This window comes from Clarias gariepinus, chromosome 20 (assembly GCF_024256425.1).
Source record: "Clarias gariepinus isolate MV-2021 ecotype Netherlands chromosome 20, CGAR_prim_01v2, whole genome shotgun sequence".
Classification (NCBI taxonomy): Eukaryota; Metazoa; Chordata; class Actinopteri; order Siluriformes; family Clariidae; genus Clarias; species Clarias gariepinus.
The window spans coordinates 23,366,655-23,385,225 of record NC_071119.1 but is presented as its reverse complement, the minus strand read 5'-3'; the positions used below and the strand labels follow the sequence as shown (position 1 = coordinate 23,385,225).

The 18,571-nt window shown below is 38.8% G+C and overlaps 1 protein-coding gene across 1 annotated transcript; it reads left to right on the top strand.

The window, feature by feature from the left end:
- The first annotated feature begins 2,381 nt into the window (after positions 1-2,381).
- Positions 2,382-17,155, top strand: ltb4r2a (leukotriene B4 receptor 2a). The gene is made up of 5 exons (XM_053480088.1): positions 2,382-2,787; positions 11,952-12,563; positions 12,825-13,025; positions 13,151-13,188; positions 13,988-17,155. The coding sequence occupies exons 2-5, from the start codon at positions 11,976-11,978 to the stop codon at positions 14,283-14,285; spliced, it is 1,125 nt and encodes a 374-aa protein (XP_053336063.1). The 5' UTR covers positions 2,382-2,787; positions 11,952-11,975; the 3' UTR covers positions 14,286-17,155.
- The last annotated feature ends 1,416 nt before the right edge of the window (positions 17,156-18,571 follow it).

Below are 18,571 nucleotides of genomic sequence, written 5' to 3'. Positions count from 1 at the left end.
CGTACGAGGTGGTATAAAAAAAGTTACTAAAATAATTTTGTAAGCACCAGCACAAGGCTGCAAGCACAGTCGGGTCAGCACCGACCCTCATAAATCAGTTTGCGAAAAGACGTTGTCCTACTGTACATCAGGAGCCGTGCAACCGGTGCTTTTCTATTCTATTTCTTCTTTATGTTAGAACAAAGAGTGAATGTGAAATTCTGCGTGAAACTGGACAAATCTGTCACGAAGACATTGGAAATGATTCTGGAAGTTTCGAGGTGTTTTGAGTGGCATGCGTGCAGTGGTAAAGTGCTCGCCCGATCATCTGGGTCGATTCCTGGGTGATGGCGCCTCCCGCTGAAGCCTTGTGCAGCCGAGGGCCTGAAGAGAGCTGATTGGGGAAAATCCCCCAAAAAAAGGCAGACAAGTTTGTCCCCAGGCTGCTGAAAAAGTTTTGAAATCGAATAAATGAGACGCTTGTTCTGTCAGCTGTGCTTCGTTTAGCTCACTGACGTCAATAGAGACGCAGTCAAACATGCAAACATGTTGTTTGTCTCTATTAATTGTCAGCAAAAGACAGAGTTTTTATATGTTTGTCCAAACGCCTGACGTCATGTACATCTGTTACTTCAAAGGCCTTAAAACATTTTATTATGCCCGCTGAAATCCTGAAGAACAAAGAGTGGAAGTTGTACAGATGTCCGTCCAGAGATGAACTGTTATTGGTTAGCTCTAGGAAAGAGAGAGAGAGAGAGAGAGAGAGCGAGAGAGAGACAAGAGAAAGAATTCCATTCCTCAGGTATTAGTGTAATTCTAAACTAGCATACTTCCTCAATTTTCTTTTTAAAATATTATCATACTCTATACTAGCATAGTTAGAGTTTTGGTTTAGAGTTTTTTTTTTCCTGTAATTAATTTTTAATAACAATGCATTTTAAAACTTTTTTTACAGTTTATCATTCAATAGAAATTATTTTAGTAAAAAAAACACCTAAATTTAATTGTAAATTGTGTACAGCTGTTTATTTATTTATTTATTCAATTATATAATTTTATTATTTAATTTAATATATTAATTTAAATTATATTTTTTTTACTTTCATTAGGTAATTAATTAATTTAAACTGTGAATAAAATAAAATTAAAATGTTTTCAAATTGTAAAAATGTATTTAATTAACTGATTAAATTTTACTATAAAATTGGATTAGTTTTTTTTATTAAAACATTAAACAAAAAATAAAAAACTGAATTCCAAAGCTTCTAGAAATAAAATCTGTATCGTAACACTAGAATGTTAAAAAAAATCTAGACCTCAATATTTTAAAACCTTTTCTTTGTAAACTTTTTTTTTCACATTTCTTTCACACTCACACACATTTCACACTCACTATTATTGAATAAATTTTATTTATTTCCCTTTCTAACTCGTTTCTATCTCATTCTCTACTGTATAGCGCTTATCCTGTACAGGGTCTCCGGCCGCCTGCGGTCTTTCCCAGGGGCCTCGGGGCAGTAGGCGGGGTACACCCTGGATAGACTGACAGTCATTGTAGAGCACAAACATAACCACACACACACACACACTCAGACACTATGGGCAGTTTTAAAACACCACTTAGCCTACAGTGTTTATTTAAAACCCAATAACCCTTAATTATTATAAACGATGATGATTTATTTCCTTTAACATTAATCCATGAGCTTTACACTGGATCCAGAATCTCAGGAATTCTGGTTGTACAAAACATGACTTAATACTTAATATCTTTTTAATACCTAAAACTTGTCAAGAATTTAAACTTTGCTCTGGATTATTTTCCTAAAGCAGCGCTCAGCCATGTGTGTGTGTGTGTGTGTGTGTGTGTGATTCCCTCTTACTTTAGGACATTAAAACAGTCCATCGTTCCTAAAATGGGATTTTGCTTCGACTACAATGTGACAGAATAACAGAACACAGTTCTGAGAGTAAAAACTCCCTTTATTTCTCTATATAATCCTCTGATACACTAATGCACTCATCCCAGTGTCACACTAGTGCCTGGACACCATCAAGGTTCTTTCTACTGAGACGCTGGCCTCCCAGGAACTCCTTTACATGTGGACAAAGACCTGAGTTCCTCTAACATCCACCTCACCGGATTGGCATTCAGGGACGTGCGGCCTTTTTTTTTAAAACTGTTTTTACAGCTTCATTCGCCAGAAATGTACAGTAATTCCCGGATTGACTCGTAGAAAGATATCTAATCTGTCTAGTCGTGCGTGTGTTTTGAAATTCCAAATGAATCATCGAATCCTGAACACCTTGGACGAACACACGTCGGCATTAATCATGCACACTGCTGTTGTTGATGTGATGTCTGTCTAGGATACAGGATTGGGAAATTGGGAAACGTCAGGGAACCGCTGCACGCGTGATCCGTCGGATGGGTGTGTCCGCGTGCATGCGTGCGTGCGTGTGTATTTTTGCGCGCAATGCTTTACCTTTTAGTACAAGTGAATTCATGCACCGCAGCAAATTAGATAAGAGATGTGAGCAGAGATAAGAGGAGAACGAGAAGACGGAGGAGGAGCAAAGGAAACCCCACCCATTCTGTCTGGTGTCAAAGCTGATAACTAGAGGAGGAAGGTTTTTGTAAGAGCGCATGAGAGAAGATCTCAGAGGGAATGATTCGAGAGGGAAAGGAGATGGAGGAGTGTGGAATGTAGAGATTGTAAAAAGTGTGACGAAAAAGAAAAAGAAAAAGAAAAGATAGGATAGCAGTCAAGACCGAGACTTTGCTGTGGTGGAGAGCTTCAGGAACAGGTGAGAGCTTGAGCTTCATGCTGAACGATCATGTTTAGTTTTAATCAGCTTTATTTATAGTTGATGAACTTTTCATGAACTTATGGAACTTGTGTGTGTAGGTGTATGTAAGTGTAAAAATTCTTGCCTAATGTCCAGAATCAAAGGGTGTAACCGTGATGGAAGATACACATCTGACGGAACATCTGGCTGTGACACAGCGCCAAACAGTTACGCTCTTCTAACAAACTGTATTAGTTGCATCATGTGCTTTAAAATAAGACGTTATTATTATTATTATTATTAATAAATATGGATCTTTTAATAGAAGGTGGAAAAATCGAACCTATAACGGTACACACTTATTCATTGCGTAAGCGTGCAGTTTGGTACAAACTCCGAATTCCTGCTGACAGATTTATCTCCAGTAAGCGCCTCATGCTGCCTCCGGACTCTGTCCTGGGGAAAAACATCTGAAAAAGCGATTTCCCAACTGAAAGAAATCTCACTCAGCACTCTGCTCAAGTCTGGTCTCGCCCGTCTTACCTGGTACGAAAACCTGTTCTAAGCTAATGACATGCGTGCACACTCGTGCACACACACACTCATGCACACACACACTCGTGCACACACACACTCATGCACGCACAACCTGAACACATGAACAGAGACAAACCCAGAAACCCCTGACATCTGTTTTAGTTAAAAAAATGATTTTTCCTGCCTTTTTTTCCCCCTTCTCTCAGTCGCGGCGTGTTTAACAAACAAAATTCCATCCTAAGCCGTCGAGTCGCGACAGGACTCCAGAAGGAACAGATGTTTTCTGCAGATGTTTGTCCCACTGGTGACCAGGAACGAGAGCAAATCTAAAACACACGCATGATTGATCATGTTAGTAATCCAGTCCGGCGAGTCGGGAATCCAGTTCAGCATGATTTCGTTTCTGCAGAGGGAATGTTCGGATCTCACTCAGTCCTGCACGAGTGTTTCATTTTAATCTCAGATTTAGACCTAATTACTGTTCCTGCAGTCAATAATACTTTAAATCATAATGATTCATGCTGAAGAACCTCAGCACTGTTTGTTGTTTTCTCACCTGCACCTGGATACTGGCGTGATTTATAATCTCACCGTACACAACTTCACACAATGTAGAATTCTTCTGAAGATTTTTGCAGAAACTTGCGAGGCTCATTTGATTTGTTCGTCCCTCTAGATGTTGCACAATTATGTAATGCACGTACAAGCATTTAATAACTCACGGATAACTTGTATTTATAAACCGACTGCCATAAGGATCATAAAAAATTGACATTAAATATAACAGTTTGTAAAAGCAAACAAGCTTCTGAAACTCACTTACACTACGGGCAATTTGGGATAACACCAATTAGCTTAATCTGCATGTCTTCGGACTGTGGGAGGAAACCGGAGTACCCGGAGGAAACCCACCAAACATGAGAAGAACATGCAAACTCCATGCACGCAGACCTGAGGTGGGAATCGAACCTGTACCCTGAAGGGTGTTAACCACTAAGCCACCAACCAATTTCACTGAAGGACTAAGGAACGGAAAGAACTTGTTTGTAAGCGTTGGACTACCTGTAGCTCCATCCAGTTCTCATTAACCCTAGTGGTCGGGACTGGGAACTGCAGCAAGAATCCAGATATCGCGAGTTTGAATCCCGGACGATGCTGTAGACTCCGCAGCCAGGGGACCTGGAGAGATGGGTGTGTTACGTTACCAGTTTAACAAGCTTCAGTTGTCCGGCGTCGTTTGACACGTGACAGTCTTCGGCCCTTCATGAGTGGTAGTTGTAGCCTTAATGAGGGAGTTCGTTAATGATGGGTTAAAATCTGCTACAATTAAACTAGAGAGAAAATTAGGGGAAATAATCACAAGTGGGATGGTCCAGAATGATATATTAGTTAATTTCTTTACATTAGAAATGCGTGCACATCATTTTAAAGTGCTTTCTTTTTGAAAAGGTACAATAACATTTAAGATGTTTTTACGAACAGGTCTATTTGCTTCTGTAGTGTAGTGTAGTTTCACGTCCTCAGTCACAAGGTGCAGTATGACTAATGCGAACTTAACAGCAATTAGACATCCAAGGCAAATTGCCACTAACTCAACACCCACACTAACTAATGAGGATTAATCTGTGTAATGAAAGTGTTGATCAAACGTGTCTAAGCTACCTTCCTGAAACACAAACTGTCACAACTTGCGTGACTGTGACTGTATGTCAAGCTGCTAAGCAAAGACTTTTGAAATTAACTGCAACTGTGAAGTAACATCCACTGCATCTTGATTTATATCTTAACAAAGGACAAAGCTAAACTTTTGGCTCCATTACACAATGGTTTGGAAATAAATACTTCATTAGGTGCAACTTACAGTATGAGTTAACAACACTAGGTATAAACTTTCCAAGTTTATCAGGACATAATTAATGTAAAAAAATAAATCACTTTTAATCATTTTAAAAGTAATGTCTGACCAAAAGTAGTGTGTAAACTAAATATTACACCATTTCTACAGTAATCTCCATTTGCATAATCTTTGCACAACAAAAGAGAAAATTTTCACATAGGGCTAAACTACAGAGTGCATAGTAACATGATCAAATTCTGTTCGAGATCCTGCAAGATCTAGACTTGTGAACTCAAATAGACCGGAAGAGTCAGATTGCAACGTCATCACAGTGATACCTCGGAATATGAACACCTCACTTTAACAATTTTCTCCTTAAGGACTGAAATTTGCAAGAAATTTAATCGCCTCGACATACGAAGCATTATCAGAATACGATCGGCCGAACCGAACGCCAAACTGAACTCGCAGGTACGTCTGGGAGCCGTTTAAAACCTGTTTGCATCAGTAAAAAGCCAGATAAGTTTACAAAACTTTTTTACATTTTGTTTAAGATTTAGTGAAGACATAGCACCGCGCGTACCAAGAATGGTAGCGAGAAGAAAAGGGAGTCGCTTTAAGTTTGGTTTTTACAGCAGTTGTTGCCAAGATCATAAATTAAGATTAATTGAGGTTTAGTATCTATTTATTTCATATTTTACTTCATTGTTTGATTGTTGGAATTTGGTAATATTGGTAATGTTATTGGGTGGCTGGGACAGATTATCTGCATTTACATTACTGTATATGGGAAAATGTGTTTTGCAATATAAAATTTGAACTTATTTTAACAATATTTATGGAAACAAAATTTTGTAAAGCAGTGCAAGCCCTTCATTAGCATCCAGCCCAAAAATAAATATATAAATAAATAAAAGTTACATTCTATTTAGAGATTTGGAACAACATGAATAAATAAATAAATAAATCAATATAACGTTTATAACAATACTTAAAAAAATACAATAGTATTACATAAGGCCTGCAACATACAGTAGCAATGCAGGTTGACAATTATAAGAGTATAACTTATTTAAACTATTGAATGACATGAATGATAATACACTCACACATAACGTGCTGGTATACTGTAGCTGCATGCAATTATCCTTTACCAGTCTTCCTCTTTTTTCTTTTCATGTTTTTTTGTTCCTAAACTGGGACGTACTTGGACCCACCCCCAGGTAATGAGTCAGGAATAAACCATTTCAGGGGTGTGTAGACAGCTTATATATAGTTTTTAGTGCTATAAATGTTTGGTTGTTTATTCAACAGCATTTTATAGTGTGAGTGACGTTACTTGTTGGATTGATGTGAAAAGTGATTGAACTTAAATTTTTTCCTGCATGCTGTGTGCCAAGGTGCCGCCCTAGCCACCTGTCCGTGTCACCCATATCTAACCCCGCCTCAGGGGAAAGTATTTACACATGTATTTCCTTTATTTTGAACACATGATGAGCCTGTAGTACATTTTGTTTACATTATGAGACATTAGAAAGACAGGTTTTTTGTTGGGTTTTTTTTATTCGTAATTTTCCTTCACTCAATTTCTTTCAACATATCCTGAAAAAAAATCGAATCAAATTGGAATTATAGAGCCAGGCTCGTGAATCAGTTAGGAGTTTGGTGATCATTACACTACGGTAGCCCTTAAGTACAAAATACAACAACATTTCACAAAAAAAAAAATTCACAACAAATTCCCAAAACATAAGAACAACATTTCCCCAAACACAAAGACTTTTCCTAAAAAACAACAACGTTTCCCAAAACAAAGTTACATTTCACAAAACACATAAACATCTCCAAAACATTTCCCAAATGTGTTTTAGGAAATTATTTTGAAATGTAATTTAATTCCACAAAACACAACAATGTTTCCCAAAACACAACATTTCACAAAAAAAAACTTTTCCCTAAAACATAATGACATTTCCCCAAACACAAAGACTTTTTTTTAAAAACACACACAAAAAAAAAAAAAAAAAAATTCACAAAACAAACAAACAAAAAAACAAACAAACAAAAAAAATCACAAAACATAATTCCCCAAACACAGACTTTTCCTAAACCCATATTAATCCCCTAAGACTAGGACTATTTTCACTGAAATTAATAATAGTTTTAATCGTCATATTAGAAGATTAATGCAATCCTATAAAATGAAATATTAAATTAATCTGATTATAATTAAGATATTTTTATTTGATAGTGACATTTTCTAAAATTGTTTTTCACACTGTTTGAACAGAAAGTTGTTTTTTCATTTCTTATTCAATGCAACTCCCAGTGGCTGTCCTGTTAAATACACAGTGCTGCTTGTGACCTCAGTGCAGGTAGTGCAGGTAAAAATCACTTATTAACTCATACACAATAGGCTGATCTGTGTCTCTGTGTGTGTGTGTGTGTGTGTGTGTGTGTGAGCACTCATGCATGTTTCAAACACAAAGCCTGCATGTTTTCCAGAAACCTGTGTTGACTCATTTCCTCACCGCAATCTACACAAACCATCGTTCTGCCTCTGTGTTCCTCCTACAGAATGTGTTCCCCCCCACTCCTCTAACAGAGCAGGTCATTTTTAAATCTCGCCTGGGTTTAAATTCCATCCTCCACCACATATGGCTTTGGTCTGCTCCTTCTCTCCCAAACATCCTGCTATCGCCAGACGCTCGGCTCCGAGCCACATCTGCTTGCTGTAATCTTGTAGGCGCATCTATTAAATCAATATTATTGATCTAATGGATGCGTCTACGAGGTTATAGCAACCAGACCAGATTATGGTTTTTGCTAATACCGCCGCTTGAGCACTAATGGATTTTCATGGCCGATATCACAACGGTAAAAGAACAGTAGCGCTTTATTTTACAGCATTAGCCATGGTTTATAATTAATAAGTCATCACTCAGGCATACTGTACATTGTGTCTCGGATATTCAAGCTTGAGGTGTTTTACAAATGAAATTAAAGCCATTTAAAGACTAAAGTCAAAGGTCTAATCAAAACACAAGAATCAGGTGAAAAAAACAAAACAAAACACTGATAAAGTATTAACTCTTACCTTTGCAAATCCTATTTTTCCTGTAGTTGAACATGATCATGGTTTTATAATCAGATTTATTAAATCATTTCTTCTCATTCAAAATAAAACTGCACGTATCCCACACACATCACAAGTGCTCAGACACCATCAAAGGTAGAAAGTTTCCTCACTACATGAGTCATGATCGGACTGCCTGTCTGATTCTCGTCCGAAACGCCGGCCTCCCGGGAACTCCTGTACATGTGGAAGTGGTCAGGACTGCATGGAGGACGTGGCAGTAAATCCCTGTTGAGATCGGTCGAGTGGTGCTGGTGAACGTTCACGTGTACAGTTCACTCACACAGATGCGTAAGTCGGCGACATCGTTTCTCGAGGCTCAGGGGAACTCCTGCAGTGGACTCCGAGCCACCTCGGCTGGGATCGTCATTCACGGACGTCATTACGGCCTTCTTTCGAACGTTTTCACTGTTAACATGTTTTACTGCGGCTAAGAGTTTCATCAAGGTGCTATGCTTGAAATTTTAAAAACTGGGGCAACTGGAACTGAACTTTGTGGTTACGTTTTGATGTACATTTATTTTTTCACACATTGACTTAGTTCGTGGAAGCAGATGTTGTTTTTTTTTGACAGAACCTTTTAAATCTGATCTTATCTGTGCTCATGTATAATTAGTACATCTGACACTTGTAATAACTGTTCCAGATTGCACCATAACTATCGTGAACTGTTTGATACTCATCTTGTTTTGCCACATAGGCCGGGCTGAATTGGCGCAGTGGTGACTTTGACCTATTTGGTGGTTTGTGAAGTGCCTAGTTTGACTAGAACATGTAAGGGCTGTGGTTTTTGTTTCTTGCTCTGAAGAACTGTGATGTTAACCTGGGTTACCACCTGGGAGTGAGATCCTGAAAATAAGGGCATTGGGTTTGAGTTTACACACACGTCCCCGTTCTGTCTAACACTAACCGTACACCTTACCCTGCATGGCTTAGGTTCGCTATATTTTAGTATTGCAGTGTTAAATAGCATGCAAAACAGATGCATGTGACTGTATTTATTCCATTTATAGACATTTGAAATATTCACCCAAACAAATAAATGTTATACTGTAGGGCCTACCGGTCAAATCAGCTACTGTACATACTCTCCATTTAGGGCAGCAGAGGCCTAGCACAGACCCTGGGACCTGTACATAAGCGGCGTCATTGGGGCCTCTTCCTTTCTTGAGCCATATCTCTCACGTTTCCTTCCTGACTTAAAAGAGCCCCTTCCGTTATCAGGGACCTGGGTAGTCAGTCATGCTCCCCATAAAGCCCCCAACACCCTCTAACACTGAATGCATCTGCATTTACATACTCAATCATACGGAAAGGAAATCCATCGCTAACGCATTTAAATGTAAAGGTGCAGCGGCTTTGCTGTGAAGATAGCGATTGCGTAATGGGGGGCGGGGGTCAATCCATCGGCCGACTCATTCGTTCGTTCAGTCATTCATATGTATACAGGGTCATGGGGGTCTGGAGTCAGGGGTACCTCAGTGGTTAAGGTGTTGGACTATGGTTCGGAAGGTCCCAGGTTCAAATCCCATAACCACCAAGTTATCCTGTTGGGCCCTTGAGCAAGGCCCTTAACCCTTAACTGCTCAGATGTATAACGAGATAAAAATGTAAGTTGTTCTGGATAAGGGTGTTCGCCAAATGCCGTAAATGTAAGATGTCTGGAGCCTTTACCATAAGGCAGGGTACACCCTGAACAGGGCGCCAATCCATCTCAGGGCATACACAAACACACAGTCCAAACTGGGAACTCCAGTTAGGGCTAAAAGAAAAAAGATTGTACATGTATGGTTGTGAATTCCTCTCTCGCTTGTGCATGTTTCTATCATAATTACGTTTATCAGCCCTTGAGTGTCATATGAATAGAAAAGTGCTGCCGCCGCGAGACACCTGTGCATGTATCGATTTGCCTTTAAAATAAAAGCTGACTCGTCAGAAAGAGTCTGGAGCTCATTGAATTGTTACGAATGTGAAAGCGTGGGAAATTTGATTTGTAAAATGAGACATTCTCACGCTACATGATGTGGCTAGTGTTATAGCTAGCTGTGCATTTCTAAATGTGATGCTTGAGCCACCAGACTGTTTTTGCCGTGATCGTAATTACCCCTGGCGATTTACTTCTGATGAAATCATTAGTCAGGTTGGAAGACTAAAAGAGGTTTCAGGGACACAGTGTCGTGTAGCTGCTTTAAATCAAAACCAAAAGGTCTTTTTTTGTCTTAGTTTGCATGCAAAAACATGCAAAATTTCTGCTATGCAAAACCACAATTTTCTTTTTAATGCTTGACTGCAATTTACACAATCTTCATTAAATACATTAATTTGTCTGCAAACTTCTTCTTTTTTTTTAATTGAGTCAGATTTTGAAACATTATGTATATTTTTGGGAAATGTATCCCGCTTTCTCTTGTGCTCTTAGTGGTTTTTAATTTTTGAAGTGGTCACTAATGGCATATTGTTTTTAAATACGGCTTAATAGAACAATGAAAATGGTCCTAAAAGCGAGCCTTGAGTCAATCCAAAATGGTTTCCGAATAGATTTATTGGCCCTAGGAGAGTCTGGTGGTCTGTGATGATGGCTTTTAGGTAATAAGATGCGGTTTTTAATGATAATTTAATCGAAGAAATGGACTTGGGTGATGAAACCCGGTTTGGGATACAGAGATTTTTTTGAAGTAAATGTTAGAGAAACACAGACAGACAGACTTACCACTGATCACTCAACTGTGTTTCACTTTATGTCAGCTGGTGATTCTGATCTGCTGAGAACAGTAGCACATGGTCACAAAGTTTCATCTACAACCACTGCTCTTTATCACGCACCTTTAATGTCTGTGGTGTATCTGAAATTCTGTGCCATGCAAACGTTATAAACATCTCTTAGAGCAAGGTTTGCAATCCAACACGCTGTACTTGTGCCGGATCATTTAGCTTGCAGGTTTCAGCTAGTTGCGGCATCTCTAAAGGAAACCTGATGAATCATATCTTGAGATCATCTAGTTTTATTTCAAGCATCATAAATGAAGTTTGTTTTTGCACCAAAGATCTGAAAAATAACCATAAAAACAATAATCACACTTCAGGCGCCATCTTCTGCTGATTAAACAAAACAAAAAGATAAAAATAATCCATATTTTTCACTTTTATTAAAATTACAAAACCATATATATTCAGTATATATAAATACAGTACAGTTTTAGAATTGTTTTAACTTATATAATCAATGTTTTATATATGTGTTTTAACTTTTATATATAAAACTAATATATATATATATACACACACACACACATACACACTCAAAAGTAACAAATTATATATATATATATATATATAACAATATAGTTTTATAATAGTTTTAACTGTTTAATAATTCAGCAATTAATAATTGGGATAAAATTATTCCATACTGTTTATAATATATTTTTTAAGTTCTTTCTTATGTATACATTTTATTTGTTTTCCTTTTTTAAAAATTTAGCTTTTTCCTGTTTTTCTTCTTCCTTTTATGTTCTTTTTGTTGATGTTTTTCTTCTTCTACCACTTCTACTACTACTACTTATTATTATTATTATATATTATAGCTAGCTGTTGGAAAACGAGACAATGAACATGGATTAACGATACTTGCCCGCCATGAGATTCAACCTTATCAAGTGTTTCTTTTTCCAGGGAAACATCATCATCATCATCATCATGGCCTTCACATCCATGCTAAGAGCAAACTCCTCTTTAACCGCCCCAGAGGCCGCGTTGACCACCTCCCCCTCCCCCTCGACTATCATAACCAGCTACGGAGCAACCGTAGCAGGAGCTTTGATCCTTAGTGTCGCCTTCGTCCTGGGCATTCCCGGTAACCTCTTCGTCATCTGGAGCATCGTGGCTCGAATGCGTCGCCGCTCGGTCACCAGCACGCTTATCCTTAACCTGGCCTGCGCGGACGGCATGCTCATGGTGCTCACGCCGTTTTTCATCATCTACCTCGTCCAGCGGAGCTGGAACTTCGGTCTGGCCATGTGCAAGATCCTGTATTACTTCTGCTGCGCCAACATGTACGCCTCCATCTTTCTGATCACGGTGATGAGCCTGCACAGGCTGGTGGCCGTGGTGTGGCCGCAGCGTCTCGGCATTTTCAACACGCACAGGGCTATGGTCCGGGCACTTTGGGTGATCTGGGTCCTGGCTCTGGCTCTGGCGGTGCCTGTTTTAATATTCCGAAAGACCGATAACAACGCCACAAGCAATGGAACTGTGTGTGACTGTCTACACCCCGAGCCTAAATATGTGAGCAGACAGACATGCTTTTATAAAATTAACCGATATAAATTTATAACTTAAGTAAAATCTTACATTGACATTAGGAGGCTTTGTGTAAGTCGTTGCTATAGAAACAATACCATATCACATTGAAAAAAAAGCTTTTATTTTATTAAGTACAGTACTCTTGCTAATTTGTCTCTCTTTAAATTTAATTTACATTACATGCACGCTATTTTCATGCACCTTTAGGCTTTATGTGGGATGTGTTGTGTGTGTTTGTTTCAGACAGTGATGCAGTACACCATGGAGACACTCCTGGGCTTTTTACTGCCGTACAGCTTGATTCTGGTCAGTTACGGACAGATCCTTCTCCGGATTCGCAGCACGCGCTTTCAGAGACGCATCCGCAGCGAGAAACTCATTCTGGCCATCGTGGTCACCTTCGCGCTTCTCTGGCTGCCGTATCATATCGTCAACGTGCTCCAGGTCAGTGTGTGTGTGTTTGAACACCCCGTTGTTTCCGAGGGATTAAATTTATACCGATACTTAAATTAGAACTTTTTGATAAATGTTAACATAATAAAACCGTTTCTAAATCTCTCTATCTACAGGTGTATGAGGCGTTGCTTGGGAACCCCAAAAGTAAAATGTAAGCTGCACTTGCACATACAGTTAATACACCCACTCTTCACAATTTATCTATTTTAGCATAGTCGTCGTTCTGTAAAAGAAAAGTGCGATCTGCCCTCTTACTCATAAACGAGCTCACAGCCTCCCGTGATTGGCTAGAGTCGCTGTGATTGACAAGGGAGACAGGAGACGCCTTGGAGACGTTTACCCTTCAAGAAGTTCGACAGCAAGCTAAACTCCATCCGCTACACAGTTGAAAGACTTTTCTGCGTTTTTTAAAACTTGAATCAACTCTACAATGGATCAGGGTAAAACTAAAGGAAAATAAATATAATCTCTTATCAGTCACATGACTGAAACATGTTTAAATAAACATGTTTAAATAATTCAGGTTACAAGAAAGCGGTTTCTATTAAACATTTGTATTTAAAAGGCTTCACACATTAATACCAAAATTGAACATCACTCAAAGATAAATAAACAAGGTAAACCTACAGCTATTGCTTTTCAAACTCTTTAAAAACAAGGATTAATGAGGATTACCCGAAAAAGCATCCATACCGTCAGCCATGTGGTCAGCTATTCACTTCCTGGTTTTATAAATTATCAGCAGTTCCTTAAAGAGACCACTAGATGGCAGTTACGCAAAAGATTAACCCAAACAATGCCAAACAAGACTGAACGTTCCTTTCCTTATATACCAAAACAGATGACAAACCCTCACCGTTACAATGCAGAGACCTTTTTCAAGATTTTTTGCACAGTCCTGTCCATGTGTAAAGTGACCAAGCTAAACTTTCCTCCCTTTATTTTCTCAGACATGACATCAGGACGATGATGAGACCCTTCGCGGCTCCAGTGGCCTTCGTCAGCAGCTGCATCAACCCCGTCCTGTACATGTTCGCAGGGAAGGCGTACATGCGCCGGGCGGGTCTGGGCTTCATGGCGCACCTCTTCGAGACGACGGGACGTGATTCGGCGTCTCGTAAATCTCAGAACCATCAGCGCGAGAAGGGAGAAGACGATGGATTGCGTGATAAGGAGTCGGAATCCTCGACGAGCGCAAACACGACCGTAAACGCCAAAGCTATGTGCATGATAAATGGGAAACAGTGACTAATAAGACCACCGCTTGAGATGTCAGGATAAGAAGGAGGAAGAGGAACGGACATTCCAGGAAGTCGGGAGGAGGTTTATACTGATACTGTGTAGCAGAGTGACTGGCTGGATCAGGCGAAGTCTACCTTCTAGTGAAAGCATCCTGCTCGGTTAGGTTGGGGTTCAGGTTTACGTCTGCGTCCATCAGGTGGCGACAGAAACCTGTCTTTCACTCAGGACGCGGGATAAGCGGATCAGCAAAGAGATCACGAAATGCAAAGCTAAAATATAAATTGGAGTAAAATCTCGCCGAATATTGTACAGTTGGGAGCAAAAGTTTGTGCGATGACAAAATTGTTCATCTTCTTTTCCAAATGTAAAGTGAACACTGAAAAATATGATATGATGCTCATTTAATGGTATACAGACTTGTCAACGTTTAAGAAAGCCCTGGACAGGTTCAGATGCCCTTTATTTAAATTTTTAGAGCTGACAGGAGGAGAACCCGATGTGGTCTTCTTTGTTTGTAGGTACTGTTCAAGGTAATGCGATGCTTTTACCTAAACCTTCCCAAACCACTCTAGTCATTCTCCTCCCTCTTAGACCATCTATTTAAAAATCCACGCTGACATGTACAATAGTGACGCCTTGATCTTGATCTGCTACACGATTGGCTGACCGAATAAAATCAGGACTACGCTGGTGTACAGGTGTTTCTATTACAAAGTGGCTGATGAGTGTATATGCATGACGTCACTGCATAAAATCTAGACAATATGTAAATATGCTATATATTCTATAAACATATCATATGTATTGCAGTTTCGATTGTATGTCCTGGATTGTTGTCATGTTGCTGGACACGTTTCATTCTTGTAATTTTAGAATCTGTGTCAGGGTGGATGTGGAGACACAGGTACAGGTAGAGAAAAAGCTCAGGGGAACACCATGAAATCAGAATCCCCTTGCATGGGACCTGGAGTAGGGTTTGACCTGTGATGGCGCTTAGAATGGGGGCTGGCAGGCAGTAAGACTGAACTTGAAATTGGAGTTATCCCAGAATCTGGATACGGATAGTACCTGGGACAGGAGAGGCCATCCTGGACCCCCACTGGTAGGTTGCTGGGGCAAATACAACATCATCAAAGCTGGCAGATGGATTTGGCTCATTGTCCCTGCATCATCAAAGCTAAGGGATGGAGCCAGCTTGGAATTTTTTAAACCAGACGGCACAGTTAGTATGATGTTTTTGAAACTGGGCTGAAGCCAGCATGCCAATTTTCATTCATTTTAAATTTAGTTTCCTAATTTGGTCATAGCCAATTCCGACCTGTCATTAGGGCACATCCACATCAAGGCTACAACTACCGACCTGTGGGGGGATTGGAGACTATCACATGCTTTGAGCCTTGTGACGCCACCAACCACATCTTTTCAAACTGCTCACTCACACACCGTTAGGAGTGATGAAAAAAAAACACTGGTAGGACAGCGTTATCTGATCCTTCCCCTTGCATGAGCTCACAGATGCCCGTGATTGGCTGTAGATCAATCAGCACTCTCTAGGTCCTCGGCTGCAGGAAAGTACAGCATCACCAGAGATTCAAACTTGTGATGTTTGATTGATAGGGCAAGCACTTTACCGCTGTGCCACTCGGGGGCAAGCACGCCAATTTTAAATACAAAGGGCGGAGCTAGCATGAGATTTGATAAGTCAGGAAGTGGAGCAAGCAGGGTATTGCAGGGCTTGGTTACGATGGTGCATAGCATAGTTTGGACAAACAAGACCCGGGTAAGGCAGAGCAACCCTTTGTTTAAGGAGAGCAGGGATTGGTCTGAACAATAAAGGACATCAAGTTTGCATGTTGAGGGAGGCCAGCTTGTCAATCTGGGCTGTGGGCTGTGTGTGAAGGAAGCCTCCCTGTTGGCCTCACCATGGTGAACCCAGTGACCCAGTGCTGGTGATCCACTGCTTCCCTATTTTCAGTGAGTCAACTTGACTAAATGAGCGAGAGATAGAGAGAAAGATAGTGATACTACGGCTTTGGGAGCTTTTCCAAGAAACATAATGGAGCTTAATTAAGGAAAGAAAAATAGAAAAGGACCTCCAATAGCTTAAGAGCACGATGGAAAATCATAATAAAATCAAAATAATGTCGTACAAATACAAAATAAAGTAATGAGTCAAAATTAGGGGGATGCCATGACATTTTTGTATAATTCAAATATATTTTGCTTTTTTTGCACCTATCATTTTGCACTCCTATAAAACTGATAACATAGTAAAAAATATGATAAATGTAAAATAATTTATAATTCTTATTTTTAATTGTTTATTAATTTAATAATAAGTTTGAATGTTTTCTTTTTTATACGCCATTCTCCTCACTATGAATATGTTAATGAGGGGGTGTGGTCAAAGACAGGATCTGAAAAGAAAAAACTAAATTTTGTGTGTGTATATATATATATATATATATGTATACTATTACTTCTATAAGTATATAGAAGTAATAGTATTAAAACAAAAGAAAATGTATTGTTTTTAGTTTTATTATTTTATTTATTATGTTATTCACTTCATATTTGTTGGATAACCAGTCTGTTAGTAACAGATAGTTTTGAGGATTTGAAAATAAAATAATTAGCAAAAATATTCTTTTCCACTCATACTCAGATTCTTGATTGAGTTTGTACAGGACGTTGTAGATGATGTTAAAAATGATGTTATACTGTATGTCACTCTGTAAACAGTGTTATAATCGATCGACGTTATGAATTGTGCCCTGAATGACTTTATGAATGTTCTTATGAACTACATTACAAATGATGTTTATGAATGATGTTAAGAATGAAAAATGCCATTAAAAATTATATAAATGTTTTGACATGATTGACATTATCAAGAATGCTGTTAACGATGCTATAAATTAAGTTTGAAATAGAAAACTCCACTAGGAAAGGGAACTCGTGGTGCTACAGTATAAAAATTATGTTGAAAGATAAAATAATGTAATTATTAAGTGACTTTCTTTTGGGAGGGGGTGCATTTCTGTGAAATGTGTGTAAGAGGGATCCGAGAAAGAGAGAGAGAGAGAGAGAGAGAGGGAAAGTGAGCCAGAGAGAAAGAAAGAGAGAGAGGAAATGCAGAAAAACGTTGACTGTGTGTCATAAAGAATTCATGCAACTTTTGCGAGTCAGGACAGACAGAAACACAAAGCTCTGCTGAGTTCGCAACTGTGCAGGAAGTGAAATAGTACTCTGTGTATGTGCAATACAGGGACAGTCCAAGATAAGAGGAAGCATATGTGTTATGTGTGTGTGTGTGTATGTGTGTGTGTATGTATGTGTGTGCAGTGGTTTACACCAGAGTTTCAAAATAAAGAACGCAGAAGGAGGGGGAGGACAAAAGATAGATAGATAGATAGATAGATAGATAGATAGATAGATAGATAGATAAAGAGATAGTAATAAAATAAAGAAATAAAGTAATAAACTAGTAAAACTAGTAATCCAGTGTTAATAAATATTTAATGATGGAAACTTCAAATTACTTATGTAAGTTGCTTCAGATAAGAAAGAAAGAAAGAAAGAAAGACAAAAAAATGCCAAGGAAGGAAAGAAATAAAGGAAGGTCAATGTTAGCTAGCTAGTTCATTTGTGTATTAAGGGTGAAAGAAAGAAAGAAAGAAAGAAAGAAAGAAAGAAAGAAAGAAATGCTAATCCTAGCTAGCTAGTTTATCTGTGCTGTAAGGGTTAAGGAAAGAAAGAAAGAAAGAAAGAAAGAGCAATGTTAGCTAGCTAGTTTATATGTGATGTAAAGGTTGGAAAAAATAAGGAAAGGATGAAAAGAAGAAAGACTGTAATACAGAAAGAAAGAAACACCAATGTTAGCTAGCTTAGTTGTGATATGAGGGGGTGAGAAAGAAAGAAAGAAAGAAAGAAAGAAAGAAAGAAAGAAAGAAAGAAATGCCAATCCTAGTTTATTTGCATTTTAAAAGTGTGAGAAAGAAAGAAACATTAATGCTAGCTAGCTGGTTTATATGTAATATACTGTAGGGGTTGAGAAAGAAAGAAAGAAAGAAAGAAAGAACCCAGCTAAATACTTTTAAGTGTGTTGTAAGAGCTGAGAAAACAATTAAGATTTACATTTACATTTAGGCATTTGGCAGAATCTCTTTTTTAAGCGACTTACAGGAAGTGCTTTGAAGTTTCTGTCACTGGTTAGATACTTACACTGGGTTACTACAATGGGTTACTAACTAAGTGCCATCATTGCCAAAGACTCTGCTGTATGGACATCT

What these genes read in the sequence shown, in the direction of transcription:
- ltb4r2a (XM_053480088.1), top strand. Translation starts at nt 11,976, where the DNA reads ATGGCCTTCACATCCATGCTAAGAGCAAACTCCTCTTTAACCGCCCCA. An exon ending in ATATCGTCAACGTGCTCCAG is followed by an intron (nt 13,026 to 13,150) that starts GTCAGTGTGTGT and finishes CTCTATCTACAG; the next exon opens with GTGTATGAGGCGTTGCTTGG. An exon ending in GGGAACCCCAAAAGTAAAAT is followed by an intron (nt 13,189 to 13,987) that starts GTAAGCTGCACT and finishes TTATTTTCTCAG; the next exon opens with ACATGACATCAGGACGATGA.